The 26,726-nt window shown below is 40.1% G+C and overlaps 1 protein-coding gene across 15 annotated transcripts in view; it reads left to right on the plus strand.

Annotated features, from left to right (window-relative positions):
• TADA2A (transcriptional adaptor 2A) overlaps positions 1–26,726 on the plus strand; it is a 49,407-nt gene that overhangs the window by 15,095 nt on the left and 7,586 nt on the right. For 11 of the 15 annotated variants that reach the window (XM_022552596.2, XM_089901023.1, XM_089901022.1 and 8 more), the window contains 8 exons: positions 6,408–6,499; positions 9,224–9,381; positions 10,554–10,642; positions 12,202–12,274; positions 18,438–18,501; positions 19,845–19,888; positions 23,129–23,239; positions 24,976–25,047. In XM_022552596.2, the coding sequence (XP_022408304.1) occupies positions 6,408–6,499; positions 9,224–9,381; positions 10,554–10,642; positions 12,202–12,274; positions 18,438–18,501; positions 19,845–19,888; positions 23,129–23,239; positions 24,976–25,047 (703 nt within the window). The remainder of the gene's footprint in view (positions 1–6,407; positions 6,500–9,223; positions 9,382–10,553; positions 10,643–12,201; positions 12,275–18,437; positions 18,502–19,844; positions 19,889–23,128; positions 23,240–24,975; positions 25,048–26,726) is intronic. The other 4 variants (XM_089901026.1, XM_089901029.1, XM_089901031.1 and 1 more) reach the window with 4 other exon arrangements.

The following is a 26,726-nucleotide window of genomic DNA, read 5'->3' on the forward strand; positions in this document are numbered from 1 at the left end:
TTGACAATTAAGAATAAAGCAGCTATAAATATCCATGTGCAGGTTTTTCTATGGACATAAGTTTTCAACTCCTTTGGGTAAATACCAAGGAACATGGCTGCTGGATCACATGGTAAGGGTATGTTTAGTTTTGTAAGAAACTGTCAAACTGCCCAAAGTGGCTGTACCATTTTGCATTCCCACCAGCAGTGAAAGAGAGTTCCTGTTGCTCCACATCCTCGTCAGCGTTTGGTGTTGTCAGTGTTCTGGATTTTGGCCATTCTGATAGGTATATAGCGCTATCTTGTTGTTTTAACTTGCATTTCTCTGACAACATATGATGTGGAACATCTTTTCATATGAATTTTTTTTCCCTTTTGTTAATTGCAAAATGAATGAAGGGCTGGGGGAGAGTATGGTCAAAGTAGCTGTGGCTTTGAGTTCATTTCACCAGGGTTATCAGATCTTCAGAAAGTTGGCTTATTCTTCCTAAATTCACACAAGAATGCCTAGAATACCAATTTATTCATTTGAATTGTGAAAATAATTCCTTAAAGGATAATTCAGTATAGTTTGGGTAGATTGAAGTTATCCACTGCCGGAAAGCTGACCCTGAGCTCTCTTCAGCTGTTCTGGGCACCATCCCTTCTGCATAATGCTGACGGCACGAACTTTCACTCCAAGTCCACCTAACTCTTCAGATTACTTCATCCTTTTCTCACATATTCTTCACCCATACAAACACATTTCAGAATTCTGTCCTTTATTTTGTAGAGCTTTTGGAGGTTACTAATACTCTCTTTTTTCTGCTAGTCTTTATCTATTCCCAGATAAGGAAAAGAAGAATCTTTCCTTCCGTAGGAATGATGACCAAATTTTGCTTCTCTACACACGAAGCCACTAAAAACTTGATTTTTTTCTCTTTTTTTCTTTTTGCATATGAAGCCTCAGAAAACTTTAAATGGTTTTCAGTACTTTTGCCATCTCACAGCGCTGTATTTTTGGAAGTTGCTCATGCTGTAGTGGGTGGTGCATTAATCAAGATTTCTGAGTTCTTTGCCTATTTTTGTCTTATAATTCTTAGAACCTTAAACAAGTCAAGGCACCTCTTTCAGCCACACCCTTTATACCAGTGATTCTTAAACTTTAGTGCATAAGAATCACCTGGGAGATTCTTAAAATTATAGATTCCTAGGCCTCACTGTTAGAAATTCTGGTTCAGTAGGGCCAAGATTGGGTCCAGAAATTGAATAATATTGATTCAACTGTAAGAAAAACTGACTTATGCCCATTTATTTTTTGGTGTAGGAAGTCTTTCTGGTTTATCTCACAGTAAAGTTGGTGAGGACTAATTAATATTCTAAAATACTCTTTTAGAAATAACAGGCTTTTCAACTATGAGTTGTCATATTTACCTGTATTCATGGTACTTTCCAGATTGAGTGATTATTTTGAATTTAATACAGACATAGACTCTGAAATTTCTCTTTCGGATCTCGTATCTGAAATTTCTCATGTGAGGCATATTCCTAGTACGTGCGCAGATAAAATGTATTGCTTATTAGTAATGTAATTTCACAGATCACAGATTTTTTTTGCCATTAACAAAAGATAGAACAATTTATAAACGCCAGTGTGATCTGAGGATTTCTTGTGTCACTTTTTTTTTTTTTTAACTTACAGTAAATTTCAAGCATATACTAAAATACAGAAAATGGTGTTTCAGTTATCTGTTGCCCCTAATAGCTGCCTCAAAACTTCATGGTTTAGGGACTTCCCTGGTGGCGCAGTGGTTAAGAATCTGCCTGCCAATGCAGGGGACACTGGTTCGAGCCCTGGTCCAGGAAGATCCCACATGCCGTGGAGCAACTAAGCCCGTGCGCCACAACTACCGAGCCCGTGCTCTAGAGCCCACGAGCCACAACTGCTGAGCCCACGTGCTGCAACTACTGAAGCCCGCGTATCTAGAGCCCGTGCTCTGCAACAAAGAGAAGCCACCGTGATGAGAAGCCCGTGCACTGCAAGGAAGAGTAGCCCCCCCCTTGCCCCAACTAGAGAAAGCCCACGAGCAGCAACGAAGACCCAACACAGCCAAAGATTAATTAATTAACAAACAAACAAATGAAAAACTTCATGGTTTAAAATAGCAGCCATTTTATTATCTCTCACAGTTTTGTGGTCAGGAATTCAGATTGGCACCATGAGAGTAGCTTTCATTGGTTCCGCATGGTGTGCTGGGAATGGAAGTCCAAGGGGGTTTTTTCACTTTTAGCACCTCAGAATGGCTTGAGTTGGTTGAACTGGAATATCTTAACTGCCTGAGGCCTTTGGTTCCTCTCCAGGTAGACTTAGGGCCTCTCCCTCTCCATGTGGCCTCTGCACGTGGTCTTTCCAGAAAGGAGGCTAGAATTCTTATGTGGTGGTTCAGGGCTACCAAAGGCGAAAAAGTAGAAGCTGCCAGGCCTTCTTAAGTAAGTCACAGGTTCAACCCATATTAAATGGGAAGGGACCACGTGAAGATGTGAATTCTAGAAGTTCATTGGGGGCCACCATAGTAATCAACTACCACATATAGTGTAATAAATTCCCATATACCTGTCACTGGTTCTTAAAATTACCAACTCATACCCTATCTTTTTTCATCTAAACCCGTACCCCTCCAGCTTATTTTGAAACAAATCCCCTAGATATCGTATCATTTCATCTGTAAATGTCTCATTAGGTCACTCTAAAATTTTAAAGTAACTCAGTTCACATTTCTCCAGTCATCTCAAAAAAGCTTTAAAAAAAAAACCTCTGCTCTCTTCACACCTGAAACAATCACTATTCTGATTTTTATCACCATAGATCAGTTTTGCATATTCTAGAACTGCATATAAATGGATTCATTCTGTATGTACTCTTGTTTCTGGTTTCTTTCATTCAGCATGTTTTTGAGATTTATTCAAGTTGTATATAATAATAGTTCATTCTTTTCTGTTACTGAGTAATATTTAATGGTATGAGTATAGCACAGTTTGTTTATCCATTCTCCTGTTGATAGAGACTGGGCTTTGCCTAGTTTGGGGCTATTAAGAATAGAGCTGCTGTGAGGGACTTCCCTGGTGGTCCAGTGGTTGGGATTTTGCCTTCCAATACCGGGGGTCTCGTTGGAGAGCTAAGATCCAACATGCGTCAGGGCCAAAAACCCAAAACATAAAACAGAAGCCATATTGTAACAAATTCAATAAAGACTTTAAAAATGGCCCACATCAAAAAAAAAAGGAAAAAAGAAAGGGACTTCCCTGGTGGTGCAGTGGTTAAGAATCCGCCTGCCAGTGCAGGGTACACGGGTTTGAGCCCTGGTCCGGGAAGATCCCACATGCCGCGGAGCAACTAAGCCTGTGCGCCGCAACTGCTGAGCCCGTGCTCTAGAGCCCGCGAGCCACAACTACTAAGCCGACATGCCACAGCTACTGAAGCCCGTGTGTCTAGAGCCTGTGCTCCGCAACAAGAGAAGCCACCGTGATGAGAAGCCCACGTACTGCAACGAAGAGTAGCCCCTGCTCGCCGCAACTAGAAAAGCCCACGCAGCAATGAAGATCCAATGCAGCCAAAAAATAAATACATAAATAAATTATTATTATTATTTTTTTTTGTGGCGGTATGCGGGCCTCTCACTGTTGTGGCCTCTCCCGTTGTGGAGCAGGCCTAGCCGCTCCACGGCATGTGGGATCTTCCCGGACTGGGGCATGAACCCGTGTCCCCTGCATTGGCGGGCGGACTCTCAACCACTGCGCCACCAGGGAAGCCCATAAATAAATTAATTTTTTAAAAATACTTTAAGAAAGGAAAAAAGAATAAAGCTGCTTTGAACATTTTTGTATAAGGCTTTCTATGGACGTATATTTTCGTTTTTCTTGGGTAAACACTTAGGAGTGGAATTGCTGGGTCATAAAATAAATGATTATTTAACTTTTAAGAAACTGTCAAAAAGTTCCCTTAAATGGTTGTATCACTTTACACCTCAGCTAGCAGTGTATGAGAGTTCTGATTGCTCCACATGCTTGCCAAGTTTTGTTATTGTCATTTTCTTCATCCTAGTATTCTAGTGGGTATGGTGAATGTGTAGTGGTATCATCATTTTTCTTTTACCTTTTACAGTGCTATTTGGAATTCAGATATGGTCCATACATTCCAATTGATTGCCTCATATATTTATCCTGTGGGTTCTCCCTCTCCTTCCCCTCCTTCTCTCACTCTTTCTCTTGTTTCATATAGTTTGATTGTTTAAAAACCTGGGTTTATCTTATGGATGTTACTGCAGTCTAGATTTTGCTGATTAACGTGTTCCTCTGACTTCTGTGTTTCCTATAAATCAGTAGTTAATATATACTGGCTATATCAGACTCATTCATGATCATTGTTTAGATCTTTTCTTCTGGGATTGCAAAATACATAGTTATCTTTCAATTCTATCACTCCTTTTAATTTATGAGATTAAATAATTCTATAAAAAGAAAGTTCATTATCTATGTGGTCACCCTGAGGTAAAGTTTGTACAGAAGGGCAGGATAAATTATTTCCATTATTTACTAGTTTTCAAAGTATGAGCTGGTTCCCTGGCATCCTCTAGATATTTAGAATGTTTAATGTGTTGTGATCCTTTGCAGTTCTTATTAATGTTCAGAATGTTCCATTTTTGGTCAGTGGGAGCCTCTACAAGTTGACCTCTGAATCCTTTTGACAGGACTCTTTTCGTCTTTGAGAGTTTCTTTGATTTCCAGTGTAATGAAGTGTTCCAGTCTCATCTTGTACATTTCCTACCCAAACCTGGAATTGCCTTTTTCTTCAAGGAGCCCTGGTTCCTTTAGTGGGAAATTGTATTTAGAGACCACATACTGGGTACTAGAAGTGTTCATTGCTACTGGGTTAGTCATTTTTTCTAGACCTTTTCATTGAACAGTGATAGGAATTTTTTTAAAATTTCTTATACAATTTTTAAAGGTGACAACGTCATTTACAGTTATTACAAAATATTGGCTGTGTTTCTTGTGTTGTACAATACATCCTTGTAGCCTCTCTTACACCCAGTAGTTTGTACCTCCCACTCCTCCACCCTTGTATTGTGCCCCCCTCTCCCCCACTGGTAATCACTAGTTCTCTATATAGGAAATTATTGTTTTAAGACAAATACATCATGAGTTCATACTAAAACTTTCTTGTTTTTAAAACTTATTTATTAATTTAATTTATTTTATTTTTTTGGCTGCGTTGGGTCTTCATTGCTGCGTGCGGGCTTTCTCTAGCTACAGTGAGTGGGGGCTGTTCTTTGTTGCAGTTCCCGGGCTTCTCATTGCGGTGGCTTCTCTTGTTGCGGAGCATGGGCTCTAGGCACGCGGGCTTCAGCAGTTGTGGCACACGGGCTCAGTAGTTGTGGCTTGTGGGCTCTAGAGCACCGGCTCAGTAGTTGTGACGCACGGGCTTATTTGCTCCTCAGCATGTGGGATCTTCCCGGACCAGGGCTCGAACCCGTGTCCCCTGCATTGGCAGGCGGATTCTTAACCACTGTGCCACCAGGGAAGTCCCCATACTAAAACTTTCAATTCAAATAACAAGACTACATGGTTTTACATAGCCTCATAGATCTTACATCTCTTTTTTTTCCCCAAGCTCCAAGTCCCACTGCGCAGTGACACCAATACAGTTACTTATTTGCTTTACCCCACAGCATATCAACATGTAATAATCTCAGAACAACTGTACCAACACTACTTGAAAACAGTTTAAGATTTTTTTGGCAGTTCCTTTTACTTTTAAGGTATATTCTACTAGAAATAAATAGTCAATTTACTGTGTTTTACAGTCACTTGGGATTGTTTCTTCCTGTGTGATTATGCCTTAAAATTAATTCACAGGTTTATGTTATTTTGCTTTTGATTCTTATGATTTTAAAATTTAATAGTTAATGTACAGTATTTATGTTTTCAAAGTCAAGTCTACAAACAAGGAATATTCAGAGAGGTCCAGCTTCTATCATTGTCCTTTCCACCCTATTTCCTCCCTCCCTCCCCCATAAGTAACCTTGGTTTTAATATATGGTTTATTCTTGCATTTTAAATGATAGATATATGCATATTTGTATTCCTATCTTTCTTAGCTAAATGGGAACATACTATAATACTTATCTTTACCTTTTTGCTAAGTTTAAAAAACATATATTTCTGCCTGAGTTACAGTGGCATTTATGGTTGATAAAATTTATTGTAGACTCTTGTAGCTAATGGTGGAAGTAGAGGTGGGGGGGTGTGGACAGCTAATAAGAATGTACTTTAGGCACCTCTCAATACCATGAGAATGACAGCCATTTGACTATAATTAGGATTACATTTGGGGTTGCCGGGTTCCATTTCTGTGTCTGTTCTTAGGCCAAACTTTTTCTTCCTTAGACCTCAGATTTTCCTGTTCTTGACCCCAGCTGGACTGCTCAAGAAGAAATGGCCCTTTTAGAAGCTGTGATGGACTGTGGCTTTGGAAATTGGTAAGAACTTGGGAGTAAGGGTTCTCCTGCGCTAGTGGGCTCCAAAAAGAAGGTGCTGTTGAGGGTAAAAGGAGGAGCCTCAGGAAAAGGAGTTTGGGGGCCATATGTTGCTTTTCTATTGACCCATGACTTAGAGACAAGTCCTCTTCCCCCCTGCACATTATTTTCCAAGGTCTAAATGCCTCACAGGGCTATGAGATGTTTAGTGGTCCATGACTTGACAGCTCTAAAGGGCTGCTTTGGACATATCCACACGCGGAAGGTTGGTTATTCCTTTCTGAATAGTGGGGAAGTTTAGACTTATTAGTTATTGCTCCTTTCTGATTTCTGAATTTTTCTTGGCTGTAGATGCCCTTGTCATTTAAGTGGGTCAGACTTTAGACAACCATGGCTTACCTGAGATTCAAGTTTGACAGACTGCCTATCCTCATTCCCTGTTTTTAGCTTGTAGATACCTGCAAGAACTGAATAGCACTCATGGCTGTTGCCATGTGAGGTGACACTGCTTACTAATAATACCACCACTTTCATTTTTACCTTTTGGGAGTACTTTCACACCGATGATTTCATTTTGTGAACTAGATCGCAGAGGCATTTTTTTTTTTAAATGATTTTATTTATTTATTTAGTTAGTTATTTTGGCTGAGTTGGGTATTTCTTGTGTTGCACGGGCTTCCCATGGCAGTGGCTTCTCTTGTTGAGGAGCATGGGTTCTAGGCACGCGGGCTTCAGTAGTTGTGGGTCATGGGCTTAGTTGTTCCACAGCATGTGGGATCTTCCCGGACCAGGGATCGAACATGTGTCACCTGCCTTGGCAGGTGGATTCTTAACCAATGCAGCACCAGGGAAGTCCCAGCAGAGGCTTTTTTTTTTTTTTTTGCGGTACGCAGGCCTCTCACTGCTGTGGCCTCTCCTGTTGTGGAGCACAGGCTCCGGATGCGCAGGCTCAGCGGCCATGGCTCATGGGCCCAGCCGCTCCGTGTCATGTGGCACCTTCCTGGACCGGGACACAAACCCGTGTCCACTGCATCGGCAGGCAGACTCTCAACCACTGCGCCACCAGGGAAGCCCCAGAGGCATTTTTAAATATATTTTGTTCATGAAGAATCTGAAGCTTAGGGAGTTAAAATGACTTCTTACGACCACATAGTTTATTAGTGAAGGGCCCTTAACTAGCTCTTCCTTGTCCTGACTTCCTAGTGTAGATAATCTATCCTGATGTTAATAGAATATACTGTGCTGCCTCCCTTCCGTCCAGGGCCTTGAAGAAGGAGAGTTGAGTTCAGTTCACATTTTGCTCATATCCATTCATTCAACATTTATTAAGTATCATAAAATACTGTTTACTATGGGAATACCAAAGTAGATAGGAAAAGTGATCATTCGCTTGCTAGTTACCTTTGGCCTGGTTTTTCCCTTTTTGCCTACCATTCTAACTGTAAAATAGGCTAATCCTCTTTGTCCCCCTTCCCTCTCAGCGAAGACCACAAAAAGACCATTGTTTCTCTATCCGCTGTGGGTAAGACACTAAGCTTAGTGGTGAGGATGCTAGAGCCAAGAATTATGACATGTATCCTGACCTCAAGAAGCTTATAGTCTAGTAGGGGAATCAAAATATATGTACAGATGATTGAAGTACACAAAGCAGAGCATAGTAATGGCTTAGGAGAAGGACAAGTGAAGTACTGTGGAAGAGAGAAGTTGAGAGCAGACTTGGAGAGGTTTCACCTCTACCTTTCCATCATCTGGGCCAGGAGTCAGAGGTCTTAAGTAAAACTTAAGTAGCTTTGTCACTTATGTGCTTTGTGTTCTTAAGCAAGTTTCTTAATCTCTTTGGGCCTCATTTTTTCATCTGTGAAATTGAGATAGTAAATACACTACATAGTTAATACTAGGATTTATTTAAATTATGTTGTGAATATTTCTAGCTGAGAGCTTGGTCTGTCGTGAGAGCTGTAGTAAAGAAATGTCTGTTCATGTGAAGTGTTTTGTAAACTATAAAACATGTGAATATAAAACTATTCTTGGGGCTTCCCTGGTGGCACAGTGGTTGAGAGTCTGCCTGCCGATGCAGGGGACATGGGTTTGTGCCCCGGTCCGTGAGGATCCCACGTGCCGTGGAGCGGCTGAGCCCGTGAGCCATGGCCGTTGAGCCTGCGCGTCCGGAGCCTGTGCTCCACAACGGGAGAGGCCACAACAGTGAGAGGCCCGCGTACCGCAAAAAAAAAAAACAAAAAACTAATGTACATTTTGAATGTTCTGAAGTGGCTTATTATTATTTATAGCAATTCTTTCGGTGGAGCCTAGCTTACATATTTTCTAGTGGTCTTCCTTTCTTTTGGTAGAAAGGAAAGGGCTTTTTATTTTTTTGGCCATGCCGTAAGGCATGTGGGATCTCCGTTTCCGGATCAGGGATCGAACTCGCACCCCCTGCATTGGAAGGGCAGAGTCTTAACCAGTGGACCGCCAGGGAAGTCCAGGAAAGGGCTTTTTAAATATTGTTTCCGTATCTCGGAATAGCAGGATTTGGAACATCAGATTGCACCAGTACTATGTTTGTATTTGTCTCAGTGTTCTGCTGATAGCTCCCTGATATCAGTTTGGAGGTGTCAAGTTCCAGACATTATATAGGTAGGACTTAAAATATGGAAAGAACAAACCATGCTTTGACCATTATGTATAAATGAAAGCACTACTTCCTTCTCTCTTTTTTCCACACTCTAGGCAGGATGTAGCCAATCAAATGTGCACCAAGACCAAGGAGGAGTGTGAGAAGCACTACATGAAGCATTTCATCAATAACCCTCTATTTGCATCTACCCTGCTGAACCTGAAGCAAGCAGAGGAGGCAAAAACTGCTGACACAGCCATTCCATTTCACTGTAAGTACCTCCCTGTATCAGTAAGAGAGTCCAGTATTTAGCTTATTATAATTAATCATCTCAGTGTTAAGTCCAAGAAGCAATTTGTTATTTTTGTCCACTTGGTTGTGGTAATAATAGCAAACTTTTCTTTTCTTTTCTTTTCTTTTTAATTTTTTTTTTTTTTTTTTTTGCGGTATGCTGGCCTCTTCCGTTGCGGAGCACAGGCTCCGGACGCGCAGGCTCAGCGGCCATGGCTCACGGGCCCAGCCGCTCCGCGGCATGTGGGATCCTCCCGGACCGGGGCATGAACCCATATCCCCTGTGTCGGCAGGCGGACTCTCAACCACTGCGCCACCAGGGAAGCCCATCGTTTTCTTTTTTTTAAATCTCATGTGACTTAGGGACTCATGGGTCTTCTAACAAAACATAACCAAACCCATGATGAATTATAAATGGACATCTTTGCTGAATGACTCCCAGAGCACGAGTAATGAAATATGAATGTTTTTCTTTCCTCATACTCTCTGGAAACAGTTTCATAGGTGACTAACTCAAAACCTGATGATACCTCCTATTTGGATAGCCCTTTGGATGTTAGCACTTTGTTCTCAAATGCCTTAGACCATTTCTTCCTCATGGCAACCCAGTGAGACAGGCAGAGCAAGTGCTTTTGTTCTGCACACAAGGAAACTGAGATTCAGAAAGGTTAAATAATTTGTACAAGGTCATGGGACTAGTGGATGTTACAGTAGAGCCTGGACTCAATTCTGGCTTACTCCAAATCCAGTGGGGTTTTTTGCCTGTCAGTTGGATGGGATTTGTAAATTGAGATTGGTCCTAAGGGGTAAGGGAGCTGAAGCAGACAGGGTAAATACTTAAGTTCTGTAATACTGAAGAAAAGATCCTTGATTTTCTTTCATATTAGGAAAGCAAAAGTAAGAGGGAACTTCTGTATTTACTTAGAGGATTCCCTAAGTCTTAGTTTCCTTTTCAAGAAATCAATTTGTTTCCATTAATACTTTATCTTTCTTTACTTTTTCTTTATAAAAATCTCTTGCATTTTATTTATCCTCTCAGACGCTGTCTTTCTCCAAACAAAAATATTTCAGAGTCTAAATTAGGACTTACTTTGTGTCACTTTTTTATGCTAGTATCTTATTAAGTAACTAAGAAAAACTAAATTCTTTCAGCTACAGATGACCCTCCCCGACCTACCTTTGACTCCTTGCTTTCTCGGGACATGGCGGGATACATGCCAGCTCGAGCAGATTTCATTGAGGTAAGAGAAACTTGTTTTTGTTTAGGATGAGGCTATATCTCTTACCTATAGGTTCCATACCACTAAAAAGAGATTTTCATAGCACTGTAACTTGTGGAGCCACATTTTCTCCATTTGAGTGCCTTTTTCTCATTTGTAAATATTTCTTTTAGAAAGGTAAAAGTTCTTCAGAGCAAAAACTTATTTCTTTTTTTTAAAATTATATTTATTTTTATTTTTGGCTGCATTGGGTCTTTGTTGCTGCGCGCGGGCTTTCTCTAGTTGGGGGGAGCGGGGGCTACTCTTCGTTGCGGTGCACGGGCTTCTCATTGCAGTGGCTTCTCCTGTTGCAGAGCATGGGCTCTAGGTGCCTGGGCTTCAGTAGTTGTGGCACGCGGGCTCAGTAGTTGTGGTGCATGGGCTTAGTTGCTCCGCAGCATGTGGGATCTTCCCAGACCAGGGTTCGAACCCGTGTCCCTTGCATTGGCAGACAGATTCTTAATCACTGCGCCACCAGGGTAGCCCCAAAAACCTATTTCTTAAGTTTCATTCCACATCTAGGGGGTTTCGAGTTTGTACTATATCGGGGGTTGGCAAACTTTCTATTAAGGTCCAGATAGTAAATATTTTAGATTTTGTAGACCATAAATTCTCCGTTGGAACTAAACTTTGCCATTATTATGCAAAAGCAGCATAGATAATAGTAAACAAATGAGCAAGCCTGTGCTCCAGTAAAACTATTTACAGAAATAGGCAGTGGGCTGAATTTGGTCGATAGGCTGTAGTTTGCTGACCTCTATACTATATTCACAAGTTTATAAAGAATGATGAATGTGTATAAAAACTACATGTTCTTCATTCAGCCCTGGAGTTAAAAGCCATGTGAATGTAGTCACAAGTCTCTTGATTTATCACCTAATCTGCAATTATAGTACTCTTGGAGGTAATTAAAGTTTAGCAAACTACAGACAATTTTGCTAGCCACACCCAGGTCAGCATTTTGTTCATGGCAGCTGCAATTGTAGAGCTACCTCAGAGACACTACCCCTACAGATTGTAGTCATTGAATAGAACATGAACAAATCTACCCATTGAGCTAGGTAAGCAATATTATGGGATAAATAGAGCCCTAGATGGTGGTAAAAAGGTAGATGAATTAATGCAGGCAATTTTCTTACCTAAATATTGGTTAGGCCAAAAAGTTCGTTTGGGTTTTTCCATAACATCTTACAGAAAAACCCAAACGAACTTTTTGGCCAACCCAATACTCGAAGGGCTAGTAGGAGTTAGGTTTTCTTGAGTTAGATTTCATGAACAGACTACTTTTAGTTTTCAGAACAATATGTTTGGCTTTATTCCTGGACTCATAACTTTCTCATTTTTTGCTGTCACTGCTGCCTGAAAGCCTCTCAGTTTTCTCCCATGACTTATTTACTTATGGCAGTTGTCCTGGCCTTGTACTCCATTCAGTACTTTTTAGCAAGTGTTTGTTTATGTATTTGCTTCTAAAGCATGACTCCTGTAAAGGCATTACTCAAAGCTGATGGATTTTAGATGGGAATTTTCTTTTCCCCAAACAGGAGTTTGACAATTATGCAGAGTGGGACTTGAGAGACATTGATTTTGTTGAAGATGACTCGGACATTTTACACGGTAACATTTTATTACAGCCAATGTTTTTATTGATTGCAAACTGTGATGACACTGTATTGGGTGCTAGAAATATAAGAATGAATAAAACATGTCTCCTGCCCCTTATGGGACCCAAATTACAGTGGTTAAGTTGCTGAACTTACCCTGTTGCTGGGATTTGACCATAATGAGAAAGATCATTTGTGATGGTGGTGAGAATGTTGATCACATAAGGGTAGTTGGGAATATCCCATCCCTTGGACTGTGTAAGCTTTCTTTTGGCTGAGATAAGCCTACACTGAGGTAATTGGTTAAATGGCCCTCACAGCCTCCTTAAAAGAAAGGGAATCAGGGTGAAGACCTTGGGACTTCAATAACAACTGCTGATACTAGATATTCACTATAATTTGTTACGCAAAATTTCCCATAGCAGGGGAAAAGAATGGAAGTTCAAGAGTTTTTAGACCAAGATTGGAAATCTCTTGTTTCTCAGAACTGTTGAATTTTTAGCACTTCTGAATTCTCATCTAAGATTAACCCTCTAAGGATTTATGTCAACTCTTTTGTTATAACGTAAATGGCTAATGCCAACAAGGCTTTCAAAAGTGGATGGTTAGACTTTCAGTGAATGTCTTTTTTTCCTTCTTTCCATTTTCAGTGAACTACATATTTAAAATAATCCCCAATCTTCTGTTTCATTTCAGCCCAGAATTGAGGGTGATGCAGTAGGTGAATAATGCTCCTTTGGATTCTGTATTTCCTAAACAACATCTTCATTGCTTTTCTTAAATGTATATCCCAGGTAGGAAAGGCAAGTTAGAATCCTTGTTGAATTTTAAATCAAGTTTTCATGTTGCATTAACTGGTCCTCTGTCACTTGAATTTATTCTTCTCTCTGCAGAAGAGCTGACTAGATATTTGTTACATCAGATCTGGGGCCAAGAAAGAGTCCTCATAAAAATTTTACCTTTAGAGTTTTTTCTCTACTTGAGAAGTTTTTTTCTTGAGCAGTTTTTTTCTTTGCAAAATTTCATTTCTCTTCTCCCACACAACTTTAAGGAAAGTCAAAGTGACGTAGATTGAACTAAAAGAGGAAAGCTTTAAAGCAAACTGCTTTAGCATTCACTAGAGCCATTGTGTTTGTTCAGTCTTCCATGTCAATCTCTGCTTTTCAACCCTGATAATTCACGTTGTCTATTCTCACTTCATGTGTCATTCTCTTGAAGGCAGTGTGCAGGTTGCCATTCAGTATTCCTCATCATACACACCAGCTTTAATTAAAATGGTATTGTTTCCTGGCTTGTATCTTTCTTATCCAGAATGCAAAAAAGCAGTTTCATAAATATCATTCTTTTAGATAGTATTCAAAAGTACTGAACTTTTGAAAGTCAAAATCTCTTATGTCAGTCATGGTTCAACTATGTAAGGGACTTGCTGAATCACTTCTCCAGGCCCTAATCCAAGGTCTTCATTCTTGAGCCTCAACATTATTAAGAAAACTGTAGTAATGTTTGGTATTTAATTTCACTCTTCATCCTTTGTGGAAGCATGATTTGCAGTTTCTGCTGGTGCACTTATGGTCCCTTCTGTAAGTGAGGGCAAAAGGAAAAAAAATCAAAAAGAAGCAATTGATGAGCAAGTTTTATTTCAGTTAGCATTTCAAACCTATAACATACTTTAGTTATTTGTGTTCTTTCTACAGTTTCTACAGCCTTTTAAGTTATTTGATTATAATTCATTTGAACTAAGAATCAGTTATTGATTGTTATACATAAGTAGTTTTTGTTTTTTTGTTTTTTTTAATTAATTAATTTATTTATTTATTTCTTATTTTTGGCTATGTTGGGTCTTCGTTTCTGTGCGAGGGCTTTCTCTAGCTGTGGCGAGCGGGGGCCACTCTTCATCGTGGTGTGCGGGCCTCTCACTATCGCGGCCTCTCTTATTGCGGAGCACAGGCTCCAGACGTGCAGGCTCAGTAGTTGTGGCTCACAGGCCTAGTTGCTCCGCGGCATGTGGGATCCTACAAGACCAGGGCTCAAGCCCGTGTCCCCTGCACTGGCAGGCAGATTCTCAACCACTGCGCCACCAGGCAAGCCCCATAAGTAGTTTTAACAGTGCTTATATAATAATAATCCCTGCCTCTCCTTTCCCTCCCTGTCTAGTAGTGAACTGTAAGATGTTTAGATGGGTGCTTTTTAAAAGGTGATAGCGTCATAAAGAGGTTTGGCAGGACTGGAGATCAAAGGGATGACTTGCTGGTGCCACAAAGGGATGCTTTGTTTATGGTTCTAAGTTCTCATATTAGCTCCTTTGGCAGTATGACCCACTGTCCAGTTGGGCACATATTGTTCCAGCAGTTTCTCCTGGAACTCTCAGTGAAGGGGACTAGGAGCCCAAGGAAACTAGGAGGGAATGAGAAGGAGCTTTCTATGCACACCTAGAACAGAAAGAGGGGCACATATTTTGTGCACATCAGGACAGTGATTCAACCTCAGGCTTGCTTCTGAGTCACTGTGATCTTGGGCAAGTCCTTGGAAATTTGCTGCTGTTTCTCTGTGTCCCTGGCCAGCAAAGAACAGATGATGCTGATTAGTCAGGGTGAATGTCTCCAATGAAACGTGGTACATAATTCAGATTGGTGTTATTGCCATTCCATTGTACCATTATACTCTTAATATTACTGAGCATCAATAACATTCCTTTTACGTTTCCTCACTTACAACTAGAAGGAAGTAAACTGTTTGGCTGGGCTTTGTATCCCATCCCCTAGAAAGACTGCATCTAGAAAATTGGGTGATGCCAGAAAGCTCTTTTCCTCACCCAAGACTTTTGCTGTGATTCATGGAATTTGTCTAATACAGGGGGTTTACATGGTCCATTATAGAGGCCTGGGACACAATGGAGGGACATGTAATTACATTCCACCATACCAGAAGTCTTTCAGAATGGGCCCCCAAAAGATACTGCATGTGAAGTAGTGTCTAAGGAAGAAAATAAGGAGGTTCTGAGATCCCTAAATGACACCTCCTCGTATTTTATTGAAATAAGCAGAAATTATTGGTCCAGAGAGAGAGATGCAAAAGACATAACTCGGCACTCCCTGTGGCATGTTGTGGGATGTCAGTGCAGACACACAGCATAGTTTCCTTTTCCTTAGGGGACATCGCTCTCCATCTGCTTTCATTTGGGGAAATCTCTCCTAAACTTGTGGACTCTTCGTTCTCAGAGTTTCACAGGTGCTAAGCCCTGCGTGCAGCATCTTCTAATCATTGCTGGCCCATAACCCAGGCAAGCAAGAGGCATCATGAGCTCCTTCCACTGCACTGGGCCTGTGCTTCCAGCACTTCTCAGGGTTGCACATTAGAGCAGTTTACTCTCCTTCTATTTGGAAAGCCAATTTCAGCAAAATTTCTTGGCCAGATGTGGATACTCCCCCACTTTCCCCCCCCACATTTTCTTTCTTTGGTCCGTATTGTCAGCCTTTAGAGCCTTTAACAATTAGTCGATCAGAGGTCCAGCCTGGTCACTGTGCCTATTACCTACCTATTGGCAGTGCCCTTCCCTTGATGGTGATTTGGCTGCTTTATGTTTAGGACTTTTTAGACATAAATGCTATTAATAATAATAGCTAATACGTATAGCACTTACTGTTTGCCAGGTACCATTTAAGTCCTTGACACACATGAACTCATTTAACCCTCACAAAACTCTTTGGGTTAGGTGTTATTACTATTACCCCCATTTTATAGATGGGGGAATTGAGGAGTAGCAATCTCAAGTAACTTGCCTGAGGTCAAGAGGTAACCTGCAAGTGGCAGGGCCATCTTGAGTCTATGCTCTTAATACTGTGCTATACTTAATGTCTCTACAACCTTGAACCTTTTTTTTTTCTTTTTAGATTTCACATTTTTTACCTTCTATAGCTTAACCACATTCCTGAGAAGTGGAAATAGATATTTTCCCATTCTACTTTCAGAGAAATGCACAAAGGAGTGAAGTGGCTTGGCTAAGGCTTCCTAGTTGCTGACTTTAACCATTCGGTCACTTGGTTGGCTTTCCTTCATAGCACTACTTGCGTACATCTCGGCCAAAATCTTTGGGGGGAAATGACTTTTAAAAAGCTTTGCTTCTGGGGAATACCTGAGTCACAGGTTTGTGCTTGTGCGCTTGCAGTAGGGATTTTGATTGGCTTCCCTGTAGTTAAGGCCTCTGAGTAGGTTTTCTTGCCAAGCAAGCAGTAGGTGCCTTCTGTCAGGAAAACAGAAACATGTTGCCAGCTATTTTGAACAATGTTAGAAATACACTGCAGTGGGAAGGAGCTGCCTCTGACTTCTGCCCACTTCTTGAAATATTTTAAGGCCAGCCGTTTGGAAACTTTGTTATCAGTCCCCAGTGTGGTCACAGGGAGACTAGTCATCCCCCAAAACTGAGATTTCAGAGGCCTGGCGTCAGTGGAGAGGTTATGGGTGCTTTGGGTTTCTTTGTTTTTAAGGAGCTCTGGGTCTTTGCCTGCTTTACTAGACCCTCCACTCACTTTAAGTAGAATATGAACCTGTGATTCTCATTCTTTCAGTGTCTGCCTCTCATTTCTGTTCTGCCTGCTGTGCTGTGGTCCTCCCTGGGTTATTCGTGCAGTTAAGATCTTATAATCAGTTGCGCTATCGGAGTGCGCTTCATAAAGACAAGGGAGAGCTTCCACTGTGGATTCTTCTCTGGGAGAATTCCAGTTCTCCCATTTGTTTCTCTGTGTTCCCTTCCTTCCCTTTGTTCTCCAGGGCCAGTTGTACAAGTTTAAACTACTGAAATGATCAAGCACCAGAACCATTTATCAGCAGGATTTATTTATAGAGTTTTTCTGTGACACAGTCTCTTCAGTTTTTTTTCTGTTTAATTAAGTCATTCCCACACAAATCTCAAGAAACAACATGATAAGTTAGTGTCTTAGAAAAATTACCGAAATATTTTGTCAAAATTAGCACTAACTTCCACTGGATCTTCAGGTAGTTTCTTTCATGTTGAACTCATCTTATTATTGAGTAGATAAACGAGATAAGGCACCTAAAGGGCCTGGAACATGATAAATACTCAGTGGATGTTAACTATTTACTTAGCTATTTTATTTGCTTCTCTTTCTGCCTTGAACTGTTGACGTCCTAATTTCTCTTTCTCATAAGAAGTAAAGGTAGAGTCCACTATAAAACTTGTACTTGGTTGTACTGCATGTCAGAGACAGTTCCTCTTCTCCCCATGCCTCCTTCCTCTCCCACCACACAGTTATGTAAAGCGCATCTCTACCAGCACAGCGTTCTAGAGCCTATCATTCCCCAGCAGTTGTACTAGGAAACACTGGCAGGGTATGGGGCATTCTGTGGTACCTATGCTTCTATATGGAACACATGTAAATCAAGAAAGAGTTCATTTATAGAAAGAGTTCTGCAACCTGAAAAAATGTTTGAAAACCATTGCCTTAAATCTTGGACCTGATATTATTGAATTATTTTTAGTTTGTGGGCAGTTATGAGGAAAAATGAAGCAATGTTGTTTAAATTTTTGAACTTGTTAGAAATGAACGAAAGATCCATGATAGTTAATACTTTTTTTTTAATACTTAAAGTTTAAAAAGTATTGCGGTCATTCATCTCTTCAGGTCATCCAGCTAGAATTTATGTTATTTTTATCTCAGACCCAAGGGAGAATGGCCTGGATAAAGTATTCCTGGTCATTTCCCAGTGATTGAAGTTATATACAGATGTAGTGCATCTGCTCATAGCTCAGCATGTTAGATTTTGGTATTTCTTTCTTCTAATCTGAAACTCTAACAGATGTAATTTCTAGTCCATGTGTTACTAAAGTTCAGACTCCTTGTTGAACTGTTTTATGAAAGCTAATAATATACATAGCAAAGCATGGTCAAAAGAGATGTTCAGGAAAAAGCAGAAATTGTTATCTATAGCGTAATCCCATATAAACATATACTTAGGAAAAAAGAACTTTACTGTAATTGACTGATACAGAAATTCACTATCCTAGGGTATTTTTGTTCCCAAGAGACAGATTTCCTAGACCAGTGAGTGTGGAATAGTTAGCAGTATGAGGTTGAAAGTTTAGGACAGCTTGGGCAAAAGATTTCTTCTTGTCTTGGCTTTATTTATATGTAAGGGTTTGTTTGTTTGTTTGTTTATAGCTCTGAAGATGGCTGTAGTAGATATCTATCATTCCAGGTTAAAGGAGAGACAAAGGCGAAAAAAGTAAGTCTAGAAAACCATCCTGCCTTCTTTTGGCTTTGGACTATTGACCACATATAGCCCATAAGAGCAAGTTCCACTTGTGGCTCATCTTAGGACCTTGAGGAATACACTTAACCTCCTTGGATCTCAATTTTTCCATCTGTTAAAAGGAGATAATAATACCTCTCCTTTTCTTGCTTTTTAACCTCCTCCTTCCTTACCCTTTCTTGATGTTTTGGTGACCAATGAATAATATGGATACACTGTTTTAAGGAAAAAAGGAACAAGAAAAATTCAAAATATTATTAAGTTGTTACACTTAATAATGCTCTATTCTAACTGCTCAGTTTTTATGAGAAGTCTTTTATATACAAGGATTTCAAAGAAATTATGAACAAGTTTCAGTCACTCTTGGTTATTCCTTCTCTTTGCAACAGAACAAAAAACATACATTGAGGCTGAGAAATTATGGATCCCAAACCCCTATTGGATTACAGAGACTTTAACAGTTCAGAGAAGGGTATGCAGAGGATGTGTATGTATGTGTAGGCATGTTACCATGTTACCATGGTGTTAATAACTAGAGATACAGTGGCATCACAACAAGAAAAAGGAATGGGGAGGCACTCTGGAGGGACCAAGACATGAGCTAAAGTAAAGCTTACTCTCTGCGTGTCTGGAGTTAGCTTCCAAGAAGCGCTGAAGATTACCCAGCTGTTCTTGTGAGAAGCTTCATTGCTAGTCATGAATACCTCCGGTATAAATCAGAGGTTCCAGACACGTAACTCTGCATGGTTTACCTAAATTCTGTTTTTCTTAAAACATGGAATTAGAGCTAGACAGTGTTGTAGAGCTCAGTAGTTGAGGTCGCTATTAGATCTTACGTTTTATGATGACCTTCCATTAAACATGCACAAGATTTATTTCAAATAGCTTCAAGGCATTCTGTGAATGTACAGTTGTAAATGTTGAGTGTGTGATCACAGATTTCCCTTAAACGGCTGTTCTCAATAATCATTTCCCTAAGCTGCATAGATGATTTTTATGATATGGACACAGGTTCCCTTCTGTTGCATCTTAAGTTACAGACGTGCTTTTCACTATTTGTGAGTGCTTATTGATCTGTTCATTCATCCAGCAGGTAGTTATTGAGAATCTACAGTGCCCAAGGAGAGGAAAAATATATGATGCTTGAGAGCCCAAAATTGTGCTAGAGACTTACTGACCTGCAGAACTTTGTGGGGAATGACTTCTCTGGACCTCAGTATTCCCCCTTGCAGTGTTTAGGATGTCTAATGAAAGCTGTGTGTGGAAAACATTGTTAAATGTGAAACTGATTATCATATATATGTTTTTCATTCTAGAATTATAAGAGACCATGGATTAATCAACCTTAGAAAGTTTCAGTGTAAGTATTAGTTTTCCTTATTTTAAAATTTCTCCCAACATTATTGAATAGTTTTAAACAAATCATTTATGACAGTAGTTCTTAATCAAAGTTGCATATTAGCATCACCTAGGAAGCTTTAAAAAATTCTGATGGCTGGGGCTTCCCTGGTGGCGCAGTGGTTGAGAGTCCGCCTGCCGATGCAGGGGACACGGGTTCGTGCCCCGGTCCGGGAAGATCCCACATGCCACGGAGCGGCTGGGCCCGTGAGCCATGGCCACTGAGCCTGCGCGTCCAGAGCCTGTGCTCCGCAGCGGGAGAGGCCACAACAGTGAGAGGCCCTAGTACCGCAAAAAAAAAAAAAAAAAAAAAAAAAAAATTCTGACGCCTGACAGTCACCTTAGACTAATTAAGTCAGAATCTCTGGAGGTAGAGCTACAGCATCTGTATTTTTTTAAAGTCTTCAGGGCAATTCTGTTGCATCGTAAGAGTTACAAACCATTAATATGTGGTCAATAACACTAGCATGAGAATTCTTTTTTTTTAATTAGTATAGTAATTAAAGCATGAATATTAATGGATCATTTTCTGGAACTGGATAGGGTTGTGTTTTGGAATTATATGTTAAACATAAAATAACTTTGACCATCAGGTTGTGAAAATATTTTTATGGAAAAAAATTAACAGAAAATGATAGCTTTATTTTGCATGGTCGGGGCAAACAAACCAGAAAAGACATTAGCATTGTATGATGATGAAATAAGCCTATGATTTTTAAATGATTGCTAACTTTGACCTTACTTTTAAATATTTGGCGATAACCTATGCTGGGCGGAAAGAGTCTCTGTACTTTTTCTTCTTCTACACTGTAGAGTTTGTTCAGAACATAAGAATGATGATATCATAATAATTGCAATATTTATATATGTTTATAATAGTTATATGTCACAAGACTTTTTTTTGTAAAAATACCTAATGATTGTGCTTCATATGCTAATTGATAGAATCTTATAGGGTTTGACAGTCTGTGCCAGGAGGGTTCAGGTCAGCCAGTCTTGGGTTAAGTATCATTTAATAGAGTCATGGTCATAAGTATGTTACATTTTATGTCCTTTACTTTTTCACTTTCCATTACACACATTATGGTGTTTTGATGATGTCACTTCTAATAGTTACATAATATGTTGTATAGATACATAAATATATAATGAAGTGCTTAACCTGTCTTTTATTATTAGATCTTTAGCTTATTTTCAGTGTTTTTCTAATCATTATAAATAAAGCTAAGTAAACTTGTTTGTGAATAGAGCTTTGTCTGTATTTAGAATTGTTTTTTTAAAATAGATTCCCAGAAGTGGAATTAAATAGGTCAAAGAATATGGTTATTAAAAATGCTTAACACATGCTGCCAGATTGTTTCCTAAAAGATGGTTTTATCAATTTATATTCCTTCTAGCAGTATACAGTATTGCCTATTTAACCTCGTCCTCATCGAGAGCTGTGGGTTTGCAAAAATAACCCAAGGTCAGATCTCCCTTGCCCTTTCTGTAGACAACAATTGGTCACGTTCTGATAGCCACAGTAGTGGGTTCCTTTGTCTGAATTCCTGGGCCTTCCATGATAGGTCAGTTGATTTTAACCATTACATAGTAGACCTTGACTCTTGTATAAATTCTGTTCTCAGCTGGTGGACAGAGGTCAGTTCAGCCTCTTTATTCTTTTAACTGTATTTCTTACATACAGAGCTGAGAGGAAGCTCTGTTGCTTCCGAGAAAGAAGTGGTATGTGCGTTGTGGTTTGAGAGGTCTTCAGTTGCCATTATACTGAATGTACATGTGACCTTAATATGTAGGCATAGGAGTTTTTTTCATCAAATTAAAAAGTTTTACTCCAAATGTTTCTGTATTATCCCTATAGAGGGGGACGGGGGGTTTGGTGGTGAAAATAATCAATTTGTGGCTGCCCATCAAATCAGCTCCTAGAATTTGTGGGCAAGAATTTCTCCTGCAAAGAAAGAGATTCATCTGAAAAGAGGACTTGATTTAAGTAACTGTCGTAAGTGATAGCCTGTATCTTTAGCCTGAGAGTGGACAAAACTAGCCTAGTTACTCTTATTGAAATGACTGAGTAGCAGTTCGAGAGTTCCTGGCCGCTCCAACCTACCAGTTACTACTGGTGGGTTTTACTACCCATCTTTTTTGCTGATAGCTCTTTTTATTAGAAATTTGGTCAGTAGTGATCCTCAAAGTTGCTGACCCATATGGGTATCCCAAATGGCATATTTGACCCTTCACTTCCATCATAGTTATCAAAATATAACTTCATTAGTAGTACATTAAGTTGTGGTACCTAATTAAGTTTAGAGAAAGGCAAAATGACCCATGTAGAAAGTGAAGAAATAAATGCCTCATTTGAGGATATGTAGTTACAGAGATTTTTATTTTTGGTGGAGCGTGCAAGAGATCACACTTTTTCCAGGCTAATCTACCTCTTCTAGATGAATTAATATGTCTGCACTTCCCTTGTTCTGCAGAAGTTATTTTTTATTTTTTTAATTTATTTGTTTATTATTTTTTGGCCGCGTTGGGTCATCGTTGCCACGTGCGGGCTTTCTCTAGTTGTGGTGAGCGGGGGCTACTGTTAGTTGCGGTGCGCAGGCTTCTCATTGCGGTGGCTTCTCTTGTTGCGGAGCACGGGCTCTAGGCGCGTGGGCTTCGGTAGTTGTGGCGTGTGAGCTCAGTAGTTGTGGCTCGCAGGCTCTAGAGTACGGGCTCAGTAGTTGTGGCGCACGGGCTTAGTTGCTCCGCAGCATGTGGGATCTTCCCAGACCAGGGCTTGAACCCGTGTCCCCTGTGTTGGCAGGTGGATCTTAACCACTGTACCACCAGGGAAGCCCTCTGCAGAAGTTAATACCAGAGATTTTGCCCCACATTGTTTCTGAGAACACACGATCTAATCATCTTTCCTGTTACTGCCAGTACTTCCTGCCCTTGTATAGATTAAGAGGCAGCAAGGTGTGGAGGTCTCCAGGGTGCTCAGCAGTGCAGATGCTCTCCAGTGATAACAACCTCTCTGCGTCATAGTCACTCTGATTCTCTTATCATTATGATTAGTGTGCTGCATTCTTAGCTTTCCAGTTTGCTTCCTGTCATTGGTAAGTTAGTCATATGAGGTTAGGAATAATGTTCTTCCATTTTACTTCTTGTAAAAAAAAAAATGCAGAAAACTTAGAGATCTTTATATTCTTTACTTTCTCTGTAGTAATGGAACGGCGGTATCCCAAGGAAGTCCAAGACCTTTATGAAACAATGAGGCGATTTGCAAGGATAGTGGGGCCAGTGGAACATGACAAGTTCATTGAAAGCCATGCATGTAGGTGGTTTTTTAACCTTGAGCAAATATTTGTGTGTGTGTTTTTATTTAAATAGGAGAGATAGTGGTGTGTTTTATGTGAAGTCCTGTAAATAAATAAGTGGATTTTTTGGTATTTCTTCCACTTTATTACTATGAGATTAATTTGGGACTTTGGGGGTGGGAGAAAAGAGCTTAAAAAGCCTAGTGGCTTGTTTTCCCCTCAGATAAACAATAGGTTAGTAGTTTTTCCCCCTTTTTATTATGGGAGTTTTCAAATACATGCAAAAATAGAGATCATAGTATAATGAACCCCATGTGTCCATCACCCAACTTCAGCAATTATCAACACATGGCCAATCCAGTTTCATCTTTACCACCCACTCCCCTCCCATCCTCAACTGGATTATTTTGAAGCAAATCATATTATTATTATTTTTTTTTTTTTGCGGTACGTGGGCCTCTCACTGTTGCGGCCTCTCCTGTTGCGGAGCACAGGCTCCGGACGCGCAGGCTCAGCGGCCATGGCTCACGGGCCCAGCCGCTCCACGGCATGTGGGATCTTCCTGGACCGGGGCACGAACCCGTGTCCCCTGCATCAGCAGGCAGAGTCTCAACCACTGCGCCACCAGGGAAGCCCTTGAAGCAAATCGTATTATTTTGTTCATAATTATTTTAGTATTAAAACTAGTTTTTTAAGTGGGGACAGAGTTGGACGACTCATCAAGATAGTATATGGTACTTCCATCATTTTCTTGCCTTTTTCCCTGAGAGAGCTCTATCTAGTTACCATTTGATTTCTCACCGTAAAAAATTGAAGTTGTTAAGGCAGTAAGGCCTAGACTATAAAACAATCTGGACTGGGGGGCTAAGTCTATACCTTTACTCATGAGAGTCAGGTGTTTGACCCCCAAGTTTAGTTCTGGAAAGGTACTTCATGAAGGCTCTTATCATGTACTCATCATGCAGACATTTCTTGCATGACATTGTAGGCATGTATCTGAGCCAGGTTGGTTGTCCTCACCAGACACCCTCTTTGTTGGCATTCTTTGTGTGATTTATCCTGGGTGATTTATCCTTCACTTCCTGTCCCAGTTTGTGCCATCCCTGGTTTATGTGTCACTCCAAAGAACAACACCCCATGGATTGTCCAGGTTCTTCCTTCATCCTCTGTTTCAAAGCACCCAAATTTGAATGTTCCATCACATAATAACCCAAGCGGTGCAACCTGATCTATGTGCTCAGAGGAGGCAGAAATCTTTGATTTATGGAAAACACAATGCTCTTTTGTTCCTATAGGAGAAAAGCTGTAAAGAAGCTATCCAGGACTTGAAGCCCAGAGCTTTTGTCCTTCCCTGGCAAAAGGGCCACATCAAGTAATACCAGAGACAGGTTTCATAAAAGAATTTGGTTTTGTGACTAGAACTCTTAACAGAGAATAAATAGAGCAGGGAAACTTGGTGGTTTAAAAAGTTATATTCATTACTTCTGTAGCTAAATGAATTCAACCAGTTCACTATAAGTTTTCTAGGAAGCAGCTGGAGACAGAAGCCAAAAGACAGCTGGAGTACATTTTTGTCAGCTTTTGGGTAAAATTTCTAATGAGATATTAGCAACAATTAGGATTCCCCAAATGGAATTGCCCAGTCTTTTATAGAAGGCAGAATTACTGAAAATATTCAACAGTAAAAGTGCTCATTAATGTTGATTTTGTTTTTCCAATTTTTCTCCTTTGTTGTTTTCGGGGGGATAAACAGTGGAATTCGAACTCCGAAGGGAAATCAAGAGGCTCCAGGAATACAGGACAGCAGGCATTACCAATTTTTGTAGTAAGTATGCTTAAGGTACACACTAAATCAGAGGGCAAGTCTTCCAAACACATAGAGGGTGTCTCTGTTTGAGGTGCCATGGAGTTTTTTTTTTTAAACAAGCTTTCACATTTCAGAATGAGTTTTCAATCTTTCCCATAAAGTTTCACCTATTTAATCCTTATAAAATACCATTATATGGATTATCTGAGGTGAAATAAAAGTTACGACACAGAGAAAAGAGAGATGCTGTTTTAGATTTAGGATTCCGTAGTGGCCTCTGAAGAAAAGGATTTTGTATTCCAGTTTTTAGCCTCAGCCTTTTTAAATTTAGTGATGCATAGTCTGATCGTTCTTATTAAGGGAGCTTCAGCTGGTTCTAGGCGCTTGCATCCCAGTTACTTGAGGTAGTGATAATTATATTCATAGCAGCTAACAGTTTACCATGCACCAGGCCCTACCCTGTGCACTTCACCTGGATCGTGTCATTTAATTCTTGTAACAAACTTATTGTTATTTTCATTTAATGGAGAGACTAAAGTTTAAAGTGATTAAGGAGCTAGTTGTAGTAGAGCCAGGTCATAAGGGAAGGTAGTGTGTGTTAGTAGTTAAGAGCTGAGGTCTAGACTTGGACAGCTTGGGTTTGAATTCTGGCTGTTCTTTCACCAGATCTATAATTCTGTTCATTTCAATTTTCCAAGTCTCTTAGAGTTAGTATGAAGATTAAATTAGAGGGACTTCCCTGGTGGTCCAGCGGTTAAGACTCCGCGCTCCCAATGCAGGGCACCCGGGTTCGATCCCAGGTCAGGGAACTAGATCCCACATGCCACAACTAAAGATCCCGCGTGCCGCAACTAAGACCCGGTGCAACCAAATAAATAAATAAATTTTTTTTTTTAAAAAAAGATTAAGTTAGAGATGATGCATGAAAACATAGCACAATACCTGGCACACAGTAAATCCTCAGTAAATGGCAGTTTCTGTCATTTTGTTGTTATTGTTGGAATGATCTTCGGCATTTCCTCCTTCTTGCTGTTGGTTGAAAGCTATCACCCACTGCTCACAAGAAGTAGCCCTGTGGGTATAAGTTCAGCCTGCTGTAATGGCTCTTTATTTCTAACAATGGAAACAGTTTACAAAATGAAATTTTATGTGGGACACTAATCCATAAATAAGATAAAAGTAGAACTACTTTGGTTGAAGTCTGATGGTTCAGGTCATGTGTGGAGCACAGGACCACTGGTATGTGCTGGTGCCCTTGCTCTTCCCCGTAATCCCTGAGATATTTTCATGGTATCCTGGGCCTCTGTGAAACACTGTTTGAAACCCACTGGTGTGATATTTTGGATCCTGTATACATTTGTAACATGTAGAAAACACTATGCAACTGTTTATCAAGATGCGTATAAAGACTCTGATACCAGGTTTGGGTTACCTGATATTGGTTGCCTCTGGGAAAGAGGGGAAAGGAATGGTACTGGTCAATGAGGATTTATTTTTATTTGTAATTCTAACTGCTTTTTAAGGAAGAGTGTATGTGTATAGCACTTGTGTGACTTGGAAAAATATATGGATAGAAAAATATAGAACAGGAAGTAAATATGACAATATTAAAAGTTACTTTTAGGGGATGGAAATATGAGGGACTCCTTGTAATTTTCTGTTTTGGGGATTTTTCCCCAAAATGTCTTAAAGGTAGA

This window comes from Delphinapterus leucas, chromosome 19, assembly GCF_059928025.1.
Source record: "Delphinapterus leucas isolate spDelLeu-1000000601 "Yukka" chromosome 19, BTC_Dleu_Yukka2, whole genome shotgun sequence".
Taxonomy (NCBI): domain Eukaryota; kingdom Metazoa; phylum Chordata; class Mammalia; order Artiodactyla; family Monodontidae; genus Delphinapterus; species Delphinapterus leucas.